This window comes from Camellia sinensis, chromosome 11 (genome assembly GCF_055761805.1).
Source record: "Camellia sinensis isolate YWXY chromosome 11, ASM5576180v1, whole genome shotgun sequence".
Classification (NCBI taxonomy): domain Eukaryota; kingdom Viridiplantae; phylum Streptophyta; class Magnoliopsida; order Ericales; family Theaceae; genus Camellia; species Camellia sinensis.
Window position 1 is genome coordinate 137369687 of NC_138971.1, and position 20361 is coordinate 137390047.

Genomic DNA, 20361 nt, shown 5'->3' on the forward strand with positions numbered 1-20361 from the left:
TTATCAAAAATGTTTCATGCCCCCTTTTCCCCACCCATTTGACCCTCTCTCTCTCTCATTGGTTACTTTTTCTTTGTCTTTTTTCTTTTTTTTCTGCTCCTCCAATCACCACCCGCCACGTGTCTGTGGGGTTGTGGGGTGGTGATTAGAGGGTCTCTATCATAGCTCTATTTTTATTATGAGGTCTATGCTAGCCAGATAGTATGCATGTTTTGTCAAATTAGTTACTCTCTTATACTAAATTTGATTCAATATTAATGAAAATGAAATAGAATGAAATATTAAATCATTAACCTCTTAATAAAATAATAATGATAAATCATAATTTTATATGTAATATACCTGTTATTATTCTTTAAGCCAACCAAACATCAAAAATAGAAATTCTGATGAAATAATTATACTTTAATTCTAATAAAACAAGGGAGCTTTTTTGATAAATCCATTTTCTAAGAGCTTTATTCCATCCAACCCATATTCTTTTTGACTATTCCATTAGGTCCAATTTGAGATAAGAAGACCAAAATACCCTTTTCATCTACCTATGTTCCATTTAGTTCACATTATTTTCTTATATTTCAATAAGTCCTATGGGTGACATAATTACCAAAATACCCCTAATGTGAATGTTCACACCGTCAATGTGAATGTTCATATCGTCAATGTGTAGGGGCATAGCCTATGTCGATCCTCGTGGGTGCCCGGAAAAATTCGAGTCGGGCTGGGCCAGCCCACAGGCCAAAAAAATAGGCCCGGCCCGGCCCGTTGATAATGTGAATATTCACATTGACAAGTTAACATTCATATTGATAGGAGTGTAAAATTGGCCCGTGGCCCGTGGCCCGTGGCCAACCCGCCGCCCGGGGCGCGCCCGGGCCGACCCGTTCATAATGTGAATATTCATATTGACATATTAATATTAACATTGATAAGAGTGTAAAATTAGCCCGTGACCCGTGGGTAGCCCGAAGCCCGGTTTCGGCCCCGGGCCGTTGACAATGTGAATATTCACATTGACATGTTAACATTCACATTGATAGGAGTGTAAAATTAGCCCGCGGCCTGTGGCCGGCCCGAAACCCGCCCCTGGCTCGTGGGCGGGCCAGGCCCGACCCGTTGATAATGTGAATATTCACATTGACATGTTAATATTTACATTGATAAGAGTATAAAATTAGACTGCACCCCGTGACTGCCCGAAACCAGCCCACGGCGCATGGGTGGCCCGGGGCGGGCCCGGCCCGGCCTGTTGACAATGTGAATATTCACATTGACATGTTAACATTCACATTGATAAGAGTGTAAAATTGACTCGCGTCCCATGGGCAGCCTGAAGCCCGTGAGCGACCCGGGGCGAGCCCGGCCTGGCCCGTTGACAATGTGAATATTCACATTGACATATTAACATTCACATTGATAGGAGTGTAAAATTGGCCCGTGGCCTGTGGGCGGCCCGAAGCCCGCCCGCTGCCCAAGGCGGGCCCGGCCTGGCTCGTTGACAATGTGAATATTCACATTGACATATTAACATTAACATTGATAACAGTGTAAAATTGGCCCGTGACCCGTGGGTAGCCCGAAGCCCGGCCCCGGGCCGGGGCGGGCCCGGCCCGTTGACAACGTGAATATTTACATTGAAATGTTAACATTCACATTGATAAAAGTATAACATTAACCCGTGCCCCGTGGCTGCCCGAAACCCGCTCACAGCGGGTGGGTGGCCCGAGACGGGCTCGACCCGACCTGTTGACAATGTGAATATTCACATTGACATGTTAACATTCACATTGATAAGAGTGTAAAATTGACTCGCGTCCCATGGGCGGCCCGGGTTTGGGGCCGGGCCTACCCCGGGCCGCCGGCGAGCTTCGGGCAGCGGACAAATTTTACACTCCTATCAATGTTAATGTTAACATGTCAATGTGAATATTCACATTGTCATGGGTCGGGCCAAGCCCGCCTCGGGCTGCGATCTGGCTTCGGGCCGCCCACGGGCTGCGGGCCAATTTTACACTCCTATCAATGTGAATGTTAACATGTCAATGTGAATATTCACATTGCCAACGGGCCGGGCCCGCCCCGGTCCGTGGTCGAGTTTCGGGCTACCGACGGGTCACGGGCCAATTTTACACTCTTATCAATGTAAATGTTAACATATCAATGTGAATATTCACATTGTCAACAGGCCGGGCCCGCCCCAGGTCGCCCACGGGCCGTGGACGGGTTTCGGGCAGCCACAGGGCGCGGGCTAATTTTACACTCCTATCAATGTGAATGTTAACATGTCAATGTGAATATTCACATTGTTAAGGATTGGGCCAAGCCCGCCTCGGGCTTCGGGCTGCCCACGGGCTGCGGGCCAATTTTACACTCTTATCAATGTGAATGTTAACATGTCAATGTGAATACTCACATTGTCAACGGGCCGGGCCGGGCCGGGCCAGGTCGGGCCTGCCCCGGGCCTCGGACGGGCTTTTGGCCGCCCATGGGCCGCAGACCAATTTTACACTGTCATTAATGTGAATGTTAACATCTCAATGTGAATATTCACATTGTCAACGGGCCGGGCCAGGTCGGGCTCGCCCTGGGCTGCTGGCCAATTTTATACTCTTATCAATGTGAATGTTAACATGTCAATGTGAATATTCACATTGTCAACAGGCCGGGCCGGGCCCGCCCTGGGCCGCCCACAGGCCGTGGGTGGGTTTCGGGCAGCCACGAGGCGCGAGCTAATTTTACACTCATATCAATATGAATGTTAACATGTCAATGTGAATATTCACATTGTCAACGGGCCGGGCCGGACCCTCCCCGGGCCGCTGGCGGGCTTTTGGCTGCCCATGAGCCACGGACCAATTTTATACTCTTATCAATATGAATGTTAACATGTCAATGTGAATATTCACATTGTCAATGGGCCGGATCGGGCCCGCACGGGCCGCCCATGGGCCGCGAGCGGGTTTCGCGCCGCCACGGGACGCGGGCCAATTTTACACTCCTATTAATGTTAATGTTAATATGTCAATGTGAATATTCACATTGTCAACAGGCTGGGACCGCCCCGGCTCACGGGAGGGTTTCGGGCCGCCCACGGGCCAATTATACATTCATACCAATGTGAATTTTAAAATATGAATATTCACATCATTAAATTGCTAATCGTTCAAAAAATATTTATAAAGGTATCAAAATTGAATATAAGGACATAAGTGTCCAAGAAAATAGTGTAAATCAAGAAAATGGACTTTATGGAAAAAAACTATACATACATGGGACTAAATGGGTTAAAAAATTTCTTCATGAACTTCTTGGGTTAAAACACTTCTAAATTGGACTTATCAATAAAAATCCCATAAAAGGAACACTACCTTAAGTTGTTTAGCGATTATTTTCTTACCAAATCAATAAAAGTACTGTCTAAAATCTCATTTTGTTGGTTTACCTTAAAAAATAAAATAAAATAATTTAAAAATAAATAAATGAGACATTGAGCTTCACTTTGACTAAGTTGACCAACTCTAATTAATCAAGACCATTAATAATCTCATGATTTTGGATCACCAAATATCTGATGGTTAGTAGGAAAAGATACCAAGGTATGTCCCTCCTTTTTTCTTTACAGCTCTCTTGTAATACTTTTCATGCAATGAAATATTAAGTTCTTCACTTTGTCCACAAAAAATAAAGAAATAAAATAGACAAATTGTTTCGAAAAAGTGCACAAAATGCATTGCATTCATCCAATCTTTGAAGCATTATTGAAAAACAACAAAATGAATTTATTAGAATTTTTTGACACGAGAAGATTTCGAATCGATTATGAAATACATTCGTAAATGAAATCATACCATCTAGATTCAATCCAATAAGATGACACAACATTATACGTTTTTTAAAGTGACAGAATCAAATTCTGTTAAGGAGTAAAATAGATTAAACTGACTCCTCAGTCCAAGCAAACTATTCAAGAAGTTAGACTGGGAATAATTAAAATTCTTCTGATTACTTGTAAGAGTAATAAAAGAGTACATTTTCAGAGGTCAAAAAGAAAAGGGACAAAAAGAAGAAGTTGTGATTCAAAAAATTGTCCAACAACATATTTCCCAAAGCTTCTATATGAAAACAGGTAAAGAATATTCTTCTAGGCTTACTCATCATCATAATCATGTTTTTTTTAAAAACAACTAAATTACTTCACAACTATAAATTCTTCACAAATCTAGATTTGTATGATTGAAGAAGTCTGAAAATAATTTGCCCTAAAAGAAAAGTTGAAAATAATTGACCTAGAGTTTATCACAAGTTAAAATACATAATTTAAACACAAATGTCAAAAACATTGAATTGTTTTCTCATATTGCCTAACATATCGATCTCTAACTTCCGTAGTTTGTGACGAGTTTAAATTTATAATCTAAACATTGATGTTAAAAAGTCTCTTTCTTAACATTTTGATAGTCAATTTTTTATTTTTTTATTTTTTTTATTTTTTATAGAAATTGTAAATAGAACTTAGACCAAAAAATATAACACACAAACTCTTCAAAATTTTTAAAAAAATAAAAAAAATCATAAAATGCAGCATAAGATATTACATGCAAGACACATGGCTAAACACACAAAATAAAATTAAACTAAAAATTGACATATACATCAATTCCAACTCGGACAGATTTGATCGAATTGAAGTAATCACAAAAATTACTCCTCTTACATGGTAAGTCAAGATTCTCTGCAATAATTTTGCAGTAGTAAGGTAAAGTATAATTATAACATTTTAATGTGTGTTCAATTTTATTTTTAATTATTGAATTAAGTAATTCACTAATGATACAAAGCACGATCAGATTATTACAAAAAAAAAATCATGACAAAGAAATCAGATATTAACAAAATAATGGTCATGCAATGATGACAACCGTTCATAGGTTGTTTATTATATGCAGAAGATCAATTACTACAAAAAGAGGAAATTAATTATTAATTATTATTATAATCAATATTATTGCTAATAATTGTGGGTTTGCATTTTTTTTTCAATTACAATAATACAGATTTTCATAAACTGACAGAGACAGAGACTGAGACTACCAATAAAATAAAATACTAGTACAAAATTACAATACCAAACCACTGAGAGCACCAACTTCAACGAGCTTGGGAACCAGGTGACCACCGACGTGGAGAGCATTCAGTCTCTCCAGTCCGCCGACTCTTGTCCCTCCGATGAACAACGCCGGTGCGGCGGCGCCGCCACCGTCGTCGTCGTCGTCGGAAGGGACGGCGGAGATCTCATCATCGTCGTCCAATTCGATGACGGTGGGGTGGACTCCGATGCCAGAGAGGAGTAGCCGCATGACGTGGCACATGTAGCATGCGGATTTGCTGAAGATGATGACTGGATTCTCCGATATCAGGCGTCGGATCCTCGTCTCCGCCGTCTCCGAGACGTCGATCGCCAGCGGGGAGGAGGTCGTCTGCATCAGCTCCAGCCGCACGCCGCCGTCGGATAGGTTCATCGCCGCCGGTGGTGATTTCTAGAGAGAGAGAGTGATTGAGAATTATAGAGAGAGAGAGAGAGAGAGAGAGGGGGTTATGTCAACGGGGGAGCAAGTCGGTATGGGAAGTTTTTGTGGGGTTTTATAAACAGAAGAGGATGAATTTTTATTTTTATTTTTATTTTTAAATTTATTTTATTGATTGGAGGGAGGAGGAGTTTGATTCCTTACATCACAAAGTAGCATACTATTACGTAATTTCTATATTCCATTACTTCTTCCAGGACCACTGTCCCACGTGCCATGCCCATACTTATCTCTGTAACTAAAAGTCTTCGTTTGGCAAATTTAATTGGATTAAAAAAAGTATAAAAGATAAAATATGTTAAATAAAAATTTACCCATAAGTCCTACTTTCTGAAAAGTTGAATTATTTAGTCTTAAAAGTTTTCTTATGCTTTATTTAGTCCCATTTGCACATCAATCTAATGTTTGAAACATTAATCTGATGTTTAAAATCTAATGTTCGAAACATTAATCTGATGTTCGAAATCTAATGTTCGAAACATTAATCTGATATTTGAAACATTGTAATAGGACCTTTCAGTCTATAAGAAAACTTTTAGGACTAAACAGTATATAAGTTATTAATTTGGGATTTATTGGTGCATCCCTCATAAATTAATAACATAAAATATTATTTTTAAATTATAATTATTTTATTTTTTTTATAAAAATAAAAAAAATTCAAATCAAACGAATTTTTTAATTCTAAACTAAAAAAATTTCAACTCAAAAAAAACAATTAAAAATGTCAATGCTAAACGGAAAAATGCTGATCCTGGTTGATTGGAATATGGGGTGATGAAATATAATTTTGATTTTTTAAATTTTTGTATGGAATGATCATTTTTTTTTAAATAGTGAAAATTAATTTTATTTGTAATATATTTATTATTATTATTTTAATCTAACTAAATATGAGAATAAATATTTTAATAGAATGATTATTTCATTCAAATTAATCAAACATTAATGATTATATAAGGGCATTTATGGATCGAATTGAGTAAAAATCAAAAATCAAATTAGTTCTTACGGGTTTATGAAATTAAAACGGTAATTAAATTGTTAAATACATGAAATTGAATTAGAATCGACCTATAAAAATCTATTTGATGATTTAGTTCAATTCTATAGTTCTAAAAAATTTACATACCAATAAATATGATATATATTTTATGTTAGTAAACAAATTAATAACAATTAGGGGTATTTGTTTGGAGGGATTGGAGGGGGGATTGGACTCTATATCCATTTCATGGAGGAGTCTATTGTTTGGTTGAAAATTTATAAATCCGAATTCAACCGGATTCCATATCTTTTATATATGAGATTGTTGTGTCCTAAGAGGAGGTGAGATACAAATGGTGGGATAACAATTCCATAGAATTAACTTATAAAAAGTCAATCCAGTGGATTATAATCTCTTCTCATCCAATACGTCCATACAAATATGACATTATAGTAACAAATTTTTATTAAATTTTTAATTTTTTAAGAACTTGACTTTTTTTTTTTTTGTGAGATTTTTTGATTTTTTTTTTTATGATATGAAAAGAATAAGGAAAATTCTATGATATACGCCTTTTTTAGGTGTGTACTATATGCTCCAATTACAACATTTATAATTCATTAGTTTTAACTTATTATGATATTAATTATGATTTATTATATTATTAGTTATGAGATTATTTTAGTTATGATCTAAAAAGTTTTTGATGAAGAGTTAATTTAGTTTGACTTTTTAACTAATTTAACCTGGCTAAATTAGTTTCATTTGGGAAGAGCTTTTGGCTTTTTTTTTTTGTTTAAAACCTCTTTTGGGAAGTAGGTTAAAAGTTATTTCTCAGCTTTTAACTCATTTTTGGTCACATCATCTCTCACTTTTTTTATACATTTTTTCAAAAAAAAATTAAAAAATGCCAAAAAGTCAACTTTTAACCATCTTCCCAAAACACCCTTAAATGTGATGATTGTGATGGAAAAATTGAAATAATTATAATTTACATGTGACATTTTATCTTGTTAACTTATTTAGTTTATTTTGTCTTTTTATGTTTATTTAGGCAAAAAAATTGTTGCCATTCTATAAATATTTTACATAAAGTACACACTCTTATATTATAGCATAATCCAAAAAGTTTTTGAAATGATTTTTTTGGTTGAATAAGCAGTTGTGGAAAAAAATGATTAATTAATATATATAATGTGATATTTTGTTAACGAAAAATTTGTTGATTTTTTTTTTTTTTACTTTGAATTTTTTTTTTGTCAAAAAATAACGTGTCAAACGGAGCTTGTTTAGATTTTAAACATGAGAAGTGCGTGGAACATAGAGGAAAAAAAGAAGAAATTGGAATCACGCAATGAGGATAGGTTGGGAAATATTGTTTTGAAAAATAGGTTAAAATTAGTTTTTTTTTTTAAAAAAAAAAAAATTTATAAAAAAGTTAAAATGATATGACTCAAAAGAATTGACTTTTAATCTCTTGTTAAAAAAATTTCATTTTTTTGAAAATGTAAAAAAGAAAAAAAAGTTAGTTTATTGATTTATTGATTTATTTAAGTCTCGTTTAGAAATAAATTATTTTAGTAATTTTTTTACTTTTTATAAAATGATAAGTAAAAAAATAAAATGAATGGTATGATAATTTATAATAATTCTTTTAACTTTTTAATTAAAACTAAAAATTACTAAACAAGGCCTTAAATCTCTCTCTTTTTTTATAATAAGCCATTATAAGATATTGTATTACAGAAAAATCATCACATCTATCTGCAAATTCAAAACAATGTCCATATTAAGATCGTCAAGATATTTTGTTATTTGTTTTGAACGAGACATATATGTAAGAAAAATACGTGGGAGTTTGAATGCGTAAAATTTGAATGGTCCGAATGATATAAAAAATATTATCTTGTTGATAATAAAATAATTTTTTTTTAAGACGATGCGCATTCGAACAGTTGATATATATAATGAGTAATGTTTGAGGGCCCGAAAATGGTGGCTCGAATTTGGCTCAAAACCCAAAACGACGTCGTTTTGGGTTTTGATTTTTTTTTTTTTTTTTTTCTTTCTTTTCTTCCCTTCCGCCATTTTCTTCTTCTTCTTCTTCTTCGCAGAGACAGAGAGGGAGAGGGAGAGAAAGAGAAGAGAGAAAGAGAGAGAGAGGGAAGACAGGTCGCCGGTCGCCGATCGCGTAGCCGCGCCTCCGTCGCCGATCGCCGCCTCTGCTCGTCGCCGCGCCTCCGCCTCCGTCGCCGATCGCCGCCTCTGCTCGTCGCCGCGCCTCCGCCTCTGTAGCCGATCGCCACCTCTTCTTCCTCCGTCTTCTTCCTCCATTTTTTAGGCCCCCTCCAGTCCTTCCTCCCCCTCCTCCTCCCCCCTCCCCCTCCCCTCCCCTCCCCTCCCCTCCTTCTCTTCTTCGTCTGCTGAAAAAAAAAAAAAAAAAAAAAAAATTTCGGGGCATTCGGGGGTCCCGTTTTCGGGCCCCCAATCACTACTGATATATAATTTGCCAACTGAATCATAGATTTGCCTGACAGAGAGAGAGGGCCAAAGTACTAAAAAGTGGCGTGGGCCCATCACATGGAGTGACGATATATTTTAATGAACCTGACGTCATTCTGGACTTGGACGTGGAACCATAGGAACTGGTGGGCCCCTCCGCTACATTTAACTGCTGAATAATAGAGCAATGAAATGTTACCGACTGTAAGGATTGGTTTGGCCAGTTTTAAAAAATTAAAAAGTTATTATTTTATTTAAATTATATTATTTTATTTAAGTTATTTTATTTTTCTAATATATTATTTTAAATTCAATTTATATTTTATAAAAAGTTAAAAATTGCACTTATTTTAAATATTTCAAATAATTTTTAAATATTTTATTAATATATTTATTAAATACCTTTTATTAAATTTATATGGTGTGAGTCTTATATTTATATAAAATATTTGATAAAATATTAATATTTTATCTAATGAAATTAATGACAAGAAAAGAGATATATAAAGAAAAAAATACTAAATGAGAAATTATATTTTGCCCCTTATATTTGACTTATTTTTTTTATTTTAATCTTTAAAATTTATTTTTTTTCACTTTAACCTTTTACATTTCAAGTTTTTTTTATTTTACTTTTAAAAATAATTTCCGTTAAAAATTAGATAGAAAATAACATATTAAGAGTCACGTGATATAAAAACATTTTATTATATATAATTCACATCTCTAATACAAACTCAAACTCTAATATAATAAATATTTTTTATATTATGTGATAATTATTTTGCTATTTTCTATCTAATTTTGAATAAAAATTAATTTTTGAAGTAAATTAGGAAAATTTTAAAACATAAAAGGCCAAAATAAAAATAAATAAATTTTAAAGATCAAGTGAAAAAATGACCAAATATATATAGAACAAAATGTAAGTTACCCAATAATAAATAACAAAGGGGGAATTAACCGGTGAGAGTGTCCATCTAATAAAACGAATGGTGATGATGTAAGAATAAATTACAAAATCATGAAAATAATATATCATTTTAATTATTAAAGCGTATGAATTTTTTCATTGATTGATGATTTTTTTTGAACTACTACACTATACTGTCATTTCCTCAATAATAAATTACACTGACTTTAAAGTTTTGAAAAAATATTATAATGTGAGTTAACTTTTTAAATTTTGCTTGTCACGTTATTTAGGGGCATTTGAAGGGAAAATAATTGTGTGGATAAATTATTTTTCTATAAGAAATTCCAAATTTTTGATATAATTATATAACAGTGTTACATTCACTTAATTTCTCTCTTCCATAATCCTCCAAATGAAGTGGCAAGACAATATTAGATTGTGAGTCAATTTTTTAAATTTTGTTTGCCACATAATTTGGAGGGATTTGAGGGCGAGCAATTGTGCGTATGTTGGGGTTTCCAAATGACCCGCAAATAAAAAAATCCGATATTATCCAATCCAACACAATCCAACCAATTCTTCCCATAACCGGTCTCAGCCCACTTAAGTGCTTAACAAGTCCTAACCCATAAAAGATGATTTAGGACTTTAAACAAAGATTTGTAATATGAGCCCACCATAAACCGACCCGTAAGAACCCACATTAGTAAGTTTAATGTTTAGTTTGATTTTTTTTTTGTCTAATGTTTAGTTTTTTTTTTTTTTGTTCTCATGTTTAAAGTTTTTATTTTTTATTTTTTTCCTCCACTTATAGGTATTATATGTTACTTGATTGTTTTCTAATTATATGCGATGTAAAAAGGTAAAAAAAAAAAAAAACACAAATCAAAATACTTGAATTATGTTGGAAAGTAATAAGAAAAATAACTTATGAAAATATTAAAAAATGTGTAACTTGGTTAGGTTTGATTTTAGCCTATAAGATTTGGATTTATGGGTGATACGTGATTTTAATTTTTTAAATAAATCTATCCTATATTAAACCATTGATTGGTCAAAACCAAAAAAATCAATTAAAATATAAGATTTGGACATAATAATTACAGTATCGGTAAGCTTGGCATGTCTCTTGATGACTCATGTGTATGAATCATTTTTCATAATTATATAAGGAGTAATACTGGAGACCACATTTGAGATCTCCAAATAAACTCATAATAATGTGACAATGAAGTAGATCTCTCCAAATAAACTCACAATAATGTGAAAAGGAAGTAGATCTCAACTGATTGAATGTGTGACAATAAAAAATTGACACTCATCATTTCATATAATTGTGGGTGAAATTGTTGGGATTTTATTACGGATCTCAAATATTTTTCTTATATATAAGTTATTATATTAATTTTTTATTTTTTCTTTTGAGATTTTGAGAAAATATAATTAGTCCTACATTTTTTACATAATACATTGAGGCCTAATTTGGGACATTGGCTTTTTGTCTAAAATAATACACTACAACAAACTGCACCTTTGGCGACTAAAATTGGCAACCAAAACAATATTAGTCGCCAAAAACATAATATTGGGCGACTAAAAACCTCATTTAGTCGGTATTAGTTAAGTATTTTTAGCTACTAAATTAATTTAGTCACCATATTAACTTATTGGCGACTAAACTGAGTTTTAGTCGCTGTTTACAACATTTTAAGCAACCAAAATTTCGTTTAGGCGCCGTATAGTAAGATTTTTGCAACCAAAAATTTTTGTCGCCAAAAAATGGGTGTATGTTGATGATTTTTTGGCAACTAAAGCTAAATTAGTCGTTGTATGTTAACTATTGTCGACGGAAATTTTAAAGTAGTAGCCAAATAGTATTATTTTCGTGACTAATTTTTAGTCGCTGTTAGTGATATTTGTCGACAAATAACCAATTAGTCGCTAAAGCTTCGAAATTTTTTTAGAGGGAAAGTAATTAATGTTGGCGCCCAGGATGAAATTACACAGACTCACTTTTTTGTTCTGTTTTGACTCACACACCAACATACAGAGTAGTCGATACACCTAACCTCACCATCGCTCACCACCGCTGATCATCACCATCGCTGGCCACTGGTGGATGCCACCACGACCACTGCAAATTGGCCCCACCACTTACAGGTATTTGTCTCTCGTCTCTCTCTCTCTATCGATTTGGGTCAGTGTGTTTCTATCTCTGTCTCGCCGTTTCTTCCCATTTCTGTAGGGTTTGTATATGTGTTTTTTCTTTCATTTTCTGTTCATGTTGTATTTGCATGTTAGGGTCTTTTCTGATTTTGTGAATGCGTTTGGTTGAAATTTCGGATTATGGATTTCTGATTCCCGATTTGGATTGTTGAACTGTATGACCAATATGAATTTTGTATTCGTATTAGGGACAAACCACCAACAAAAACCTGTGAACCATTGGAAAATTCAAATTTGCATTGGTATATTGACAATTTGAGAATAAAATCATTGGTATATTGATTGATATATTAGAGGGATATTGATTGATATATTAGAGGGATATCTTACAGGTCAATATATCTAAAAAAATCATTGATTTTATCAAATCATTGGTATGTTGACCTCTAAATTACCAATGATTTTATCAAATTTGCACTAATTTTATTGACGTCTAAAATCATTGGAAAGTTCAGAGGTATATTGACCTCTGAAAAAATTATTGATATATTAGAGGGATATACCTCTAATCATTGAACTTTCCAATGATTTTAGAGGTATTAGACTGAACTATTGAACTTTCCAATAATTTTTCCAGAACTTTCCAATAATTTTTGAACTTTCCCTCTAATACCTCTAATCATTGAACTTTCCAATGCTTTTGTTGCGGGTTTAGGGTTTTTCCATATACGGCTTTTGTTGTTTTCATATGAGTGATGTGAGTATTCTCATTCTTAGTTGTATCTTCCTCTCTCATTAGGTCTCACTCTCTACCAAACCTACACACCATCATTTTTGGGTTTGAGGAACAACTTCGAATTGGGTATGTACCAAGCAGCAATCAATAACAGCTACATTCCTAATCTTCATGTGTTATAGTTTTCAAAATATTTGCCGTCATTTGATGCAAATTTTCAATGATTTTATTTGGGAATTTTTTCCCATCATTCTTTGAATTTGGAACTCTATTAATGATAGTCTTGTCAATATACCATCTTTGGTGATTTTCTTTCCCTCTTTTAAGTGTTAGTGGTGGTTGTCTTTAGTTTTTATAGAAATTTCCCAAATTACATAGTTATTTTTGAATTGTTTTATGTCTTATTCACCCAAGTTTTTTTTTTTTTTTTTGAATTGTTGAAAATGATTGGTGATTCTAGCATCGATCTCAGAAGTACAACAAGGGTAATACTTTTTCCTTATTTAAATATTTAGTTTCCATTTTATTCTTTTTTTTTAGGACGAATTTCCATTTTATTCTTGTGGTTATGGTTTATCTTCTTGATTACCCACAATGATTTGTAATATATGTTGGTGTTGGTCTTACGCAGACTTTTTACTCTTTTTGTACCTTTTAAAGGTCCCGAAGAGCTTCCCAAGTGGAACTATAATGGATGTAGCATATGCCAAGCTCATGGAGAAGAGTGTTAATTGATCATATTGTATGTCATCTTGTTTTCACTTTTTTTCCTTATTATATTGATTGCTCTTTTCTAGTATTATTTTCCATGTTTTGGTAGATTTAAATTTAAATGAAATGGGTGCTTGCTTTTGTAATTTGGTTATATAACATGACAATCCTCAACCAATTTTTAAAGATCCATTCTGGTGGGGTAACAATATATTGGTAGCGGTGAATTAAGCCTATATTTTGCATTCAATTTTGTTTGGTTTTTGGAGAATTTTCATTATGATGTGGTAAACAAATTTTGTTTAGTTATCTTTCTCATTACATTGTCTTCTTAATTGGGCATGTGTCAATATTTTTCTATACTCTATTTTATGTTTTCTTGTAATTCATATTCTAAGTCTATCATGTTTTTTAAAAAATTAGAATATTGACTTTTTTAATACTTGTTATTTTCCTCTCTAAGAGTTCTTAAATATGTTATAATTGTACACCCAATACACGTGGATGTTAGGATATGCATCTTTAACAAATTATAGTTGAACAACTAGTAGTTTGCTTTGGGCATTTTGCTTTGGGATTATCAGTTAACAAAACATTTTCTTCTCCCCTCAGCATGGGTTAGCAATATAATGTCACGAACTAAAATTATGGAAAGACGTTGCTGATGACCCAACAATGAACACATACCCCATGGCAGCGTGCTGATGACCAATCAACAAACACACTATGAAAAAATTGAGGTTTACACTGTGGTTGCTTTGTATAGTTGAAAATAATTTCTTTAAAAGTCAGCCTTAGTTGAGAAATCTATGTCCAAAACATAACAAATTAGGATTAGAAAGTGTGATTAATCAGTAGCAACTACTGCGTAATGCTTAAAAGAGTCTTTAATACACTCTTATTTGTGAATAATGCATAAAAATAGTATTGAATACACTAATATTTGGAGGTGTTAGTTTCACATAGAATTGTGAATGTATTGTGAATGTATGTCACATTTGCGTATGAATACATGCCAAGTTAGTAGTGAAATTAGCCAACTATATGCAATTGACAAATAGGCAAAACATCCCCTTCTGTTATTACTATTTCGTTCATTTCAAAAAGCAATGCTAATCGAACCCCTACATTTTGCAGAAGCTCTCTTCCATTACAGAGTATTTTTGCAAGTTGCCGTCCATTCCCAGGTTCGTCTTTGCTTGATGTGTACTGTTCCAATAATGGACAAGAGTTGGATGATGATCGAACATAGGCTAAAAAGTAAAGAGTATCTACAAGGTGTTCAGTCATTTATTCATTACGCTACGCAGAATTTAGGGCCGCAAGATGAAATCCGTTGTCCTTGTGTTGATTGCTTGAACGGCACGAAATTCAGTCCACACGTTGTACGGTTGCACTTGATTCGAAGAGGAATCGCATGTTCTTATCGAACTTGGGTCCACCACGGGGAACATGTTCCCATGTTTCGTGCTTATCCTATTATGCGAAACGATGATACTGAAAGCCACCGAGCTGGAATGACAACCAATCACGAAAATATAGGTGAACTACCAACCATGTTAGAAGAGATTTACATGAGTGGTCTCATGGATGATGATATCGACGAAGAACGTACTAGTTCGAAGAGGCACAATTTGTTGAAGTTCATGAAGTTGTTCGATGATGCTCAACGCAAAGTATATCCAAAGTGTGAAAAGTTATCCATCTTGTCCTTCGTAATTAAGATGCTTCATGTGAAGGTGTACAATAAATGGAGCAATAAATCTTTCGATATGATTATGCAAGTTTTCAAAGACATTCTACCAAAGTGCGATGAAAATGTTCCATGGACCCTTTATTACGTGAATTGGGTTTGGGATATGAGGCCATTCATGCATGCAAGAATGATTGTACTTTATTTTGGAAGGACAACGCCACGTTGGAGAATTGCCCTACATGTACGGAGTTTAGATACAAGTTGAACGACAAGACGGGTAAGAAAATTCCACGCAAAGTACTGAGGTACTTTCCTTTGACGCTGAGGTTAAAGAGATTGTACATGTCGAAAAAAACAGCCGCACATATGAGATGGCACAAAGATAAGCGTGTGGATGATGGACTATTGCGACATCCAGTTGATGGTGACGCATGGAAGGACTTTGATAGGCTACATCCTACGTTCTCTGTGGATCCTCGGAATGTAAGGCTTGGGCTTGCCACGGATGGGTTCAATCCATTTAGAAATATGAGTACATCATATAGCATGTGGCCCGTAATCTTAATGCCTTACAATCTACCCCCATGGAAGTGTATGAAAGGTCCGTTTTTCATGATGTCATTGCTTATTCCCAGATGATCCGCACCTGGAAGAGACATCGATGTTTACTTGCAACCATTAGTAGAAGAGTTAACTAATCTGTGGGAGCATGGTGTGCAAACATATGATGCCTCAAACGGCCAAATATTTACAATGTATACAGCAGTCATGTGGACCATCAACGACTTTCCTGCATATGGTTCCTTGTCTGGTTGGAGTACAAAAGGTTACCTAGCTTGCCCTAATTGTAACATGGATGCATCATCTCAGAGGTTGCGAAGTAAGATAGGGTATATGGGTGCTCGGCGGTACTTACCTGAGAACCATAATTGGCGAAGAAGTAAGCTATTCAACGATGAAATTGAGAATCGGTCCAAACCTGTGGAGTTATCGAGAGAACAAATACTGGACCAAATTAATTTGGGGACGTACAGACCGTATGAAAAGTATCCAACCAACCAAAAAAGACAACGAACTGAAAATCCAACTCCGAACTGGACAAAAAGAAGCATTTTGTTCGACCTACCCTACTGGAAAACACTTAAGCTTCGACATAACCTTGATGTCATGCACATAAAGAAGAATATATGTGACAATCTACTTGGGACATTATTGAGCATAGATGGCAAGAACAAGGACACGGACAAAGCACGTTTGGATCTGGAGGACATGCGAATACGAAAGGAGTTACACTTGATAAGGCATGTAAATGGATCTTTTGAGAAGCCTCCGGCATTGTACACTTTGTCCCCCGCAGAACGAATAGGGTTTTTTGATTTCTTAAAATTGATTAAGTATCCTGATGGCTATGCAGCAAATGTATCCAATTGTGTCATTGCGAATGGTGGTAAGTTAGTTGGCTTGAAGAGTCATGACTGTCATATCATTCTACAACGACTTCTTCCCATTGGGATGCGAGGATACCTTCCTATCGAGATTGGGACCACATTGTTTGAGCCGGGTACTTTTTTCAAACAGTTGTGCTCAAAGACATTGAGGGTGACTGATTTGGAGAAATTGGAAGAACAAATCGTACTTATACTATGTAAGCTTGAGAAGATTTTTCCTCCTGTTTTTTTCGATGTGATGGTCCACTTGGCAATTCATTTGCCTTACGAGGCTAGGCTTGGAGGGCCTGTGCAATATCGATGGATGTATCCTATTGAGAGGTATAACGAGGAGTCAAAACTTTTTTCATGTCATTATAGCTCAATATGACCATACTGACGATCAGGCCGATGTTTACATGTAGGATGCTCGGACTTCTTAAAGGATTTGTGGGCAACAAAGCTCGGCCAGAAGGTTCCATTGCAGAAGGCTACATATCGAAAGAGTGTACGACGTTTTGTTCATTGTATTTGCATGGAGTTGAAACGGTGTTTAACCGGGAAGAAAAGAACTACGATGGGGGTGACAATGGCCCGAGGTTATCGATTTTCACTCAAAATGTCCGTCCTTTTGGTCACCTCCCAAGGGCAATTGATGTGTCCGTAGCTGACTGCGAATTGGCGCATTGGTTTGTCCTACACAAAAGTTTGGAAGTTGATGAATATCTAGAGTATGATTCCTCATCATATACGCAACATACATTTTCTACATGATTTTTATTTTTTAAAGTCTTCATTATTCCAATTACTTATGACTTACATTGTATTAACTAGGGAACACAAGCTCATGTTGCAACAAAAGTATGAAAGTTCATGCAACATTGCAACGCGACAATGCAAAGAATTTCCTAAATGGTTCAAACATCGCGTAAGCTAAAACTCGTTAGTGTGTAGTTTGCAGATAACGTTTAATTATTCTAAGTTTGAATTGACATGACATACTTCCTTGTGTAGATGAACCAATTGCGAAATCAAAAGTCACCGGAAGCAACCGATGAGATGTAGTCATTAACCAATGGACCTAATGCGTTAGTGAATACATATTCGGGATGCATTTGTAATGGCGTCCAATTCCATGCTATCGACCGCGATAACTGTCGTAAAGGTTAAAATAGTGGGTTGGTAGTGGAAGGCGACCACCAAGGCCAATTGATAAAGTTCTACAGCTACCTTTGTAAAGTGTGGGAACTGACATTTTTGTTTGGACATTGGGTTGTTTTGTTCCAATGTGAATGGTATAACACCGGTAGTAGTCGAACTTTGCATGTCGAACCACATGTGACAAGTGTTGACGTAAGAAGTCGATGGTATAAAGATGACTCGTTTGTGTTCCCAAGCCAAGTTCAACAAGTTTTCTATGTTCATGATACGAAGTTAGGGCCGAATTGGCGAGTTGTGGAAAAGTTTCAACATCGACGAATTTGGGATGTGCCAGAGCTAGATGTGCCAGAATTTGATGAAGTGTTGCAAGATGATAAAGCCAGTACTATTGTACCAGCTGAGCCTATTGATGATGATGTTGTTTTGCGTCGGGATGACATTGAACCTGAAATTATTTCAATGGAAGTTTCTCAGTCCAATAAGCGTGTACAACCTGAGGGTGTTATGGATGATGATTTCATCTGTGATGACGATGATGAACTAACAATTACGGGTGATGACGAAGAAGAAGATGAGATACAAAGTGATTTTGATACAGATACGGACCTAGAGTTTTAACTCAGTTTGTTTCTTTGTCCGACTTGTTTTGTTGATGTAATAGGGGCAATTAAGAATATGGTGCTTAGACTAGTTATGTATTGATTCTTCTTATTCTTCTGCTTGTTCGGGCCCCAATTTCCCAAGTACATTCATTTCTATGAACTTTGTCAGAAAATTGAAAATCAAATTAATACTCATGTCAGATTTTCCATTCGGTCAGCTGTGCTGTTTGGCTGATTTTTCCACAATTTGTGCCAGATTTACTGGTTTTCTGCTCTGTCTCTGTTTGCTGAATTTGACAGATCGCTGCTGTTTTTGTCCATTTTGGCAGCTTGATGCTTGACTGCTGTTTTTGTGTGCTGCTGTTTGGTTGTTATTAATGTTGTGCTGGTTGTTAATCTGTATGACATTTCTGTTTGGATGGGAGATTTTAATGTTGTTAGGTTTTGTCATGAAAAAGTTGGGGGGTCTAGTACTTGGTCTAGTGCTCAAGAGTTGTTCAATACCACCCTCCTTCAACCTTCTTTGGATGACATTTCTTATACTGGTTGTCAATTCACTTGGGCTAACAAGCAAACTGATGGTCTGTAATGGGACTACAGCTTATGGGACTAAACTTTTGTGTAATGGGACTAAACTTTTAGTTTGATAGCTTTTCGCCTCTTTTACTTGTTTTCTGTGTTTCCTTAGGACTAACACCACTATTGAAATTTTGGATTGTAATTTTTGGTAGTTGATTTAGGGGAAAATTTTATTCTTATACTGGAATTAAGTTTATTAAGTTTTGGAATTTTATGGAACTTGACTCACTTTAAATAGTAGTGAAACATTACCATGTTGTAATGATTTGCTACCTTAGCATGAATAGTTCCTGATGGGTCGCTCTGTAATGGGACTAGAGCTTGTTTTCTTGCTTTACAACCTAAAAATCAGAATCACTGTTTTGATGCTGATCTTCTGGTGCTGATCTTCTGGTTCTAGTAGCCTTCTTCCTGTTCTGATGCATTTTGGTGTTGTTTTGATATGTTTTGCTACCATTCTGGGCCTGTTTTGATTTGTTTTGCTATTCTGATCTGTTCTTTTAGCTTTGTCTTGGTGCTACAATTCTGGACTTGTTCTGTCTTGGTGCTATTCTGTCTTGGACCTGTACTACAATTCTGGACCTGTTCTGTTTTGCTGTTCTGATCTGTCTTGGTGCTGTATTGGTATGTTTTTCATTTGACAGATTTTCACTTTTTTTTTTTTTTTTTTGCTCTACCATATGCATGCTATCTGTAGCTAGATGAAATATAATATCTGTTGTCCTTTTTTTTTTTGCTCTGCCATAGATGAAAAGTTTGTAGATCATGCTGGCTTTTAGAAATATCAGATGATGCCTGCAGATTTTAACCATCATAATTTACCAAAGATCTGTCACTGCTCTGGGAACATGCTTAGAATGCATTTACCTATAGGGGGATTAATTTTCCTGCTAATTATGCTCAAGCCACTAGTTGTAAGTTGTAGCCATTTAGAGGGAAAGTGAGGTGAATCAGAAGTTCTATTCTTCTTCTGTTTTTGGGATGGACTCTAATTCATTTAAACTGCATAGTCTCATATTGAAGAGCCTTACATCTTAGTGCCAATAACATGTATTAAGTGTTGTTTGGTAATGCCTTGGTCATATGTCAGCAAACATATGATTTGCATTTGATTTCCTATACTGGCACAGCATGCAATCTTCTGTCCTAATTTTCAATCTTTTCCACTTTGGTTATCTCCATCACACTTCTCTTAACACAGCTATGACTAGGAAAGATGAATCCATAATAATATAGTTAAAAAATGTTATGAAAACAAAGGTAAAGTAAAAGTTTAAAAATAAAATAAAATA

The 20361-nt window shown here is 35.2% G+C and overlaps 2 protein-coding genes across 2 annotated transcripts; one reads left to right on the top strand and one right to left on the bottom strand.

Moving 5' to 3' along the window:
- Positions 1-5117: 5117 nt before the first annotated feature.
- Positions 5118-5519, bottom strand: LOC114300287 (Thioredoxin superfamily protein). Its single transcript, XM_028245159.2, has one exon. The coding sequence runs from the start codon at positions 5517-5519 to the stop codon at positions 5118-5120; it is 402 nt and encodes a 133-aa protein (XP_028100960.1).
- Positions 5520-14824: 9305 nt separating this feature from the next.
- On the top strand, positions 14825-15939 carry LOC114300310 (uncharacterized). The gene is made up of 2 exons (XM_082895423.1): positions 14825-15454; positions 15511-15939. Exons 1-2 carry the CDS (start codon positions 14825-14827, stop codon positions 15937-15939), a joined length of 1059 nt encoding a protein of 352 aa, XP_082751549.1.
- Positions 15940-20361: the final 4422 nt, after the last annotated feature.

Bases quoted from the DNA above. Each gene is read 5' to 3' on its own strand.
- LOC114300287 (XM_028245159.2), bottom strand. From the start codon at position 5,519: ATGAACCTATCCGACGGCGGCGTGCGGCTGGAGCTGATGCAGACGACC.
- LOC114300310 (XM_082895423.1), top strand. From the start codon at position 14,825: ATGGACAAGAGTTGGATGATGATCGAACATAGGCTAAAAAGTAAAGAG. The intron at 15,455-15,510 runs GTTTGGGATATG...TTATTTTGGAAG, and splicing joins CCCTTTATTACGTGAATTGG to GACAACGCCACGTTGGAGAA.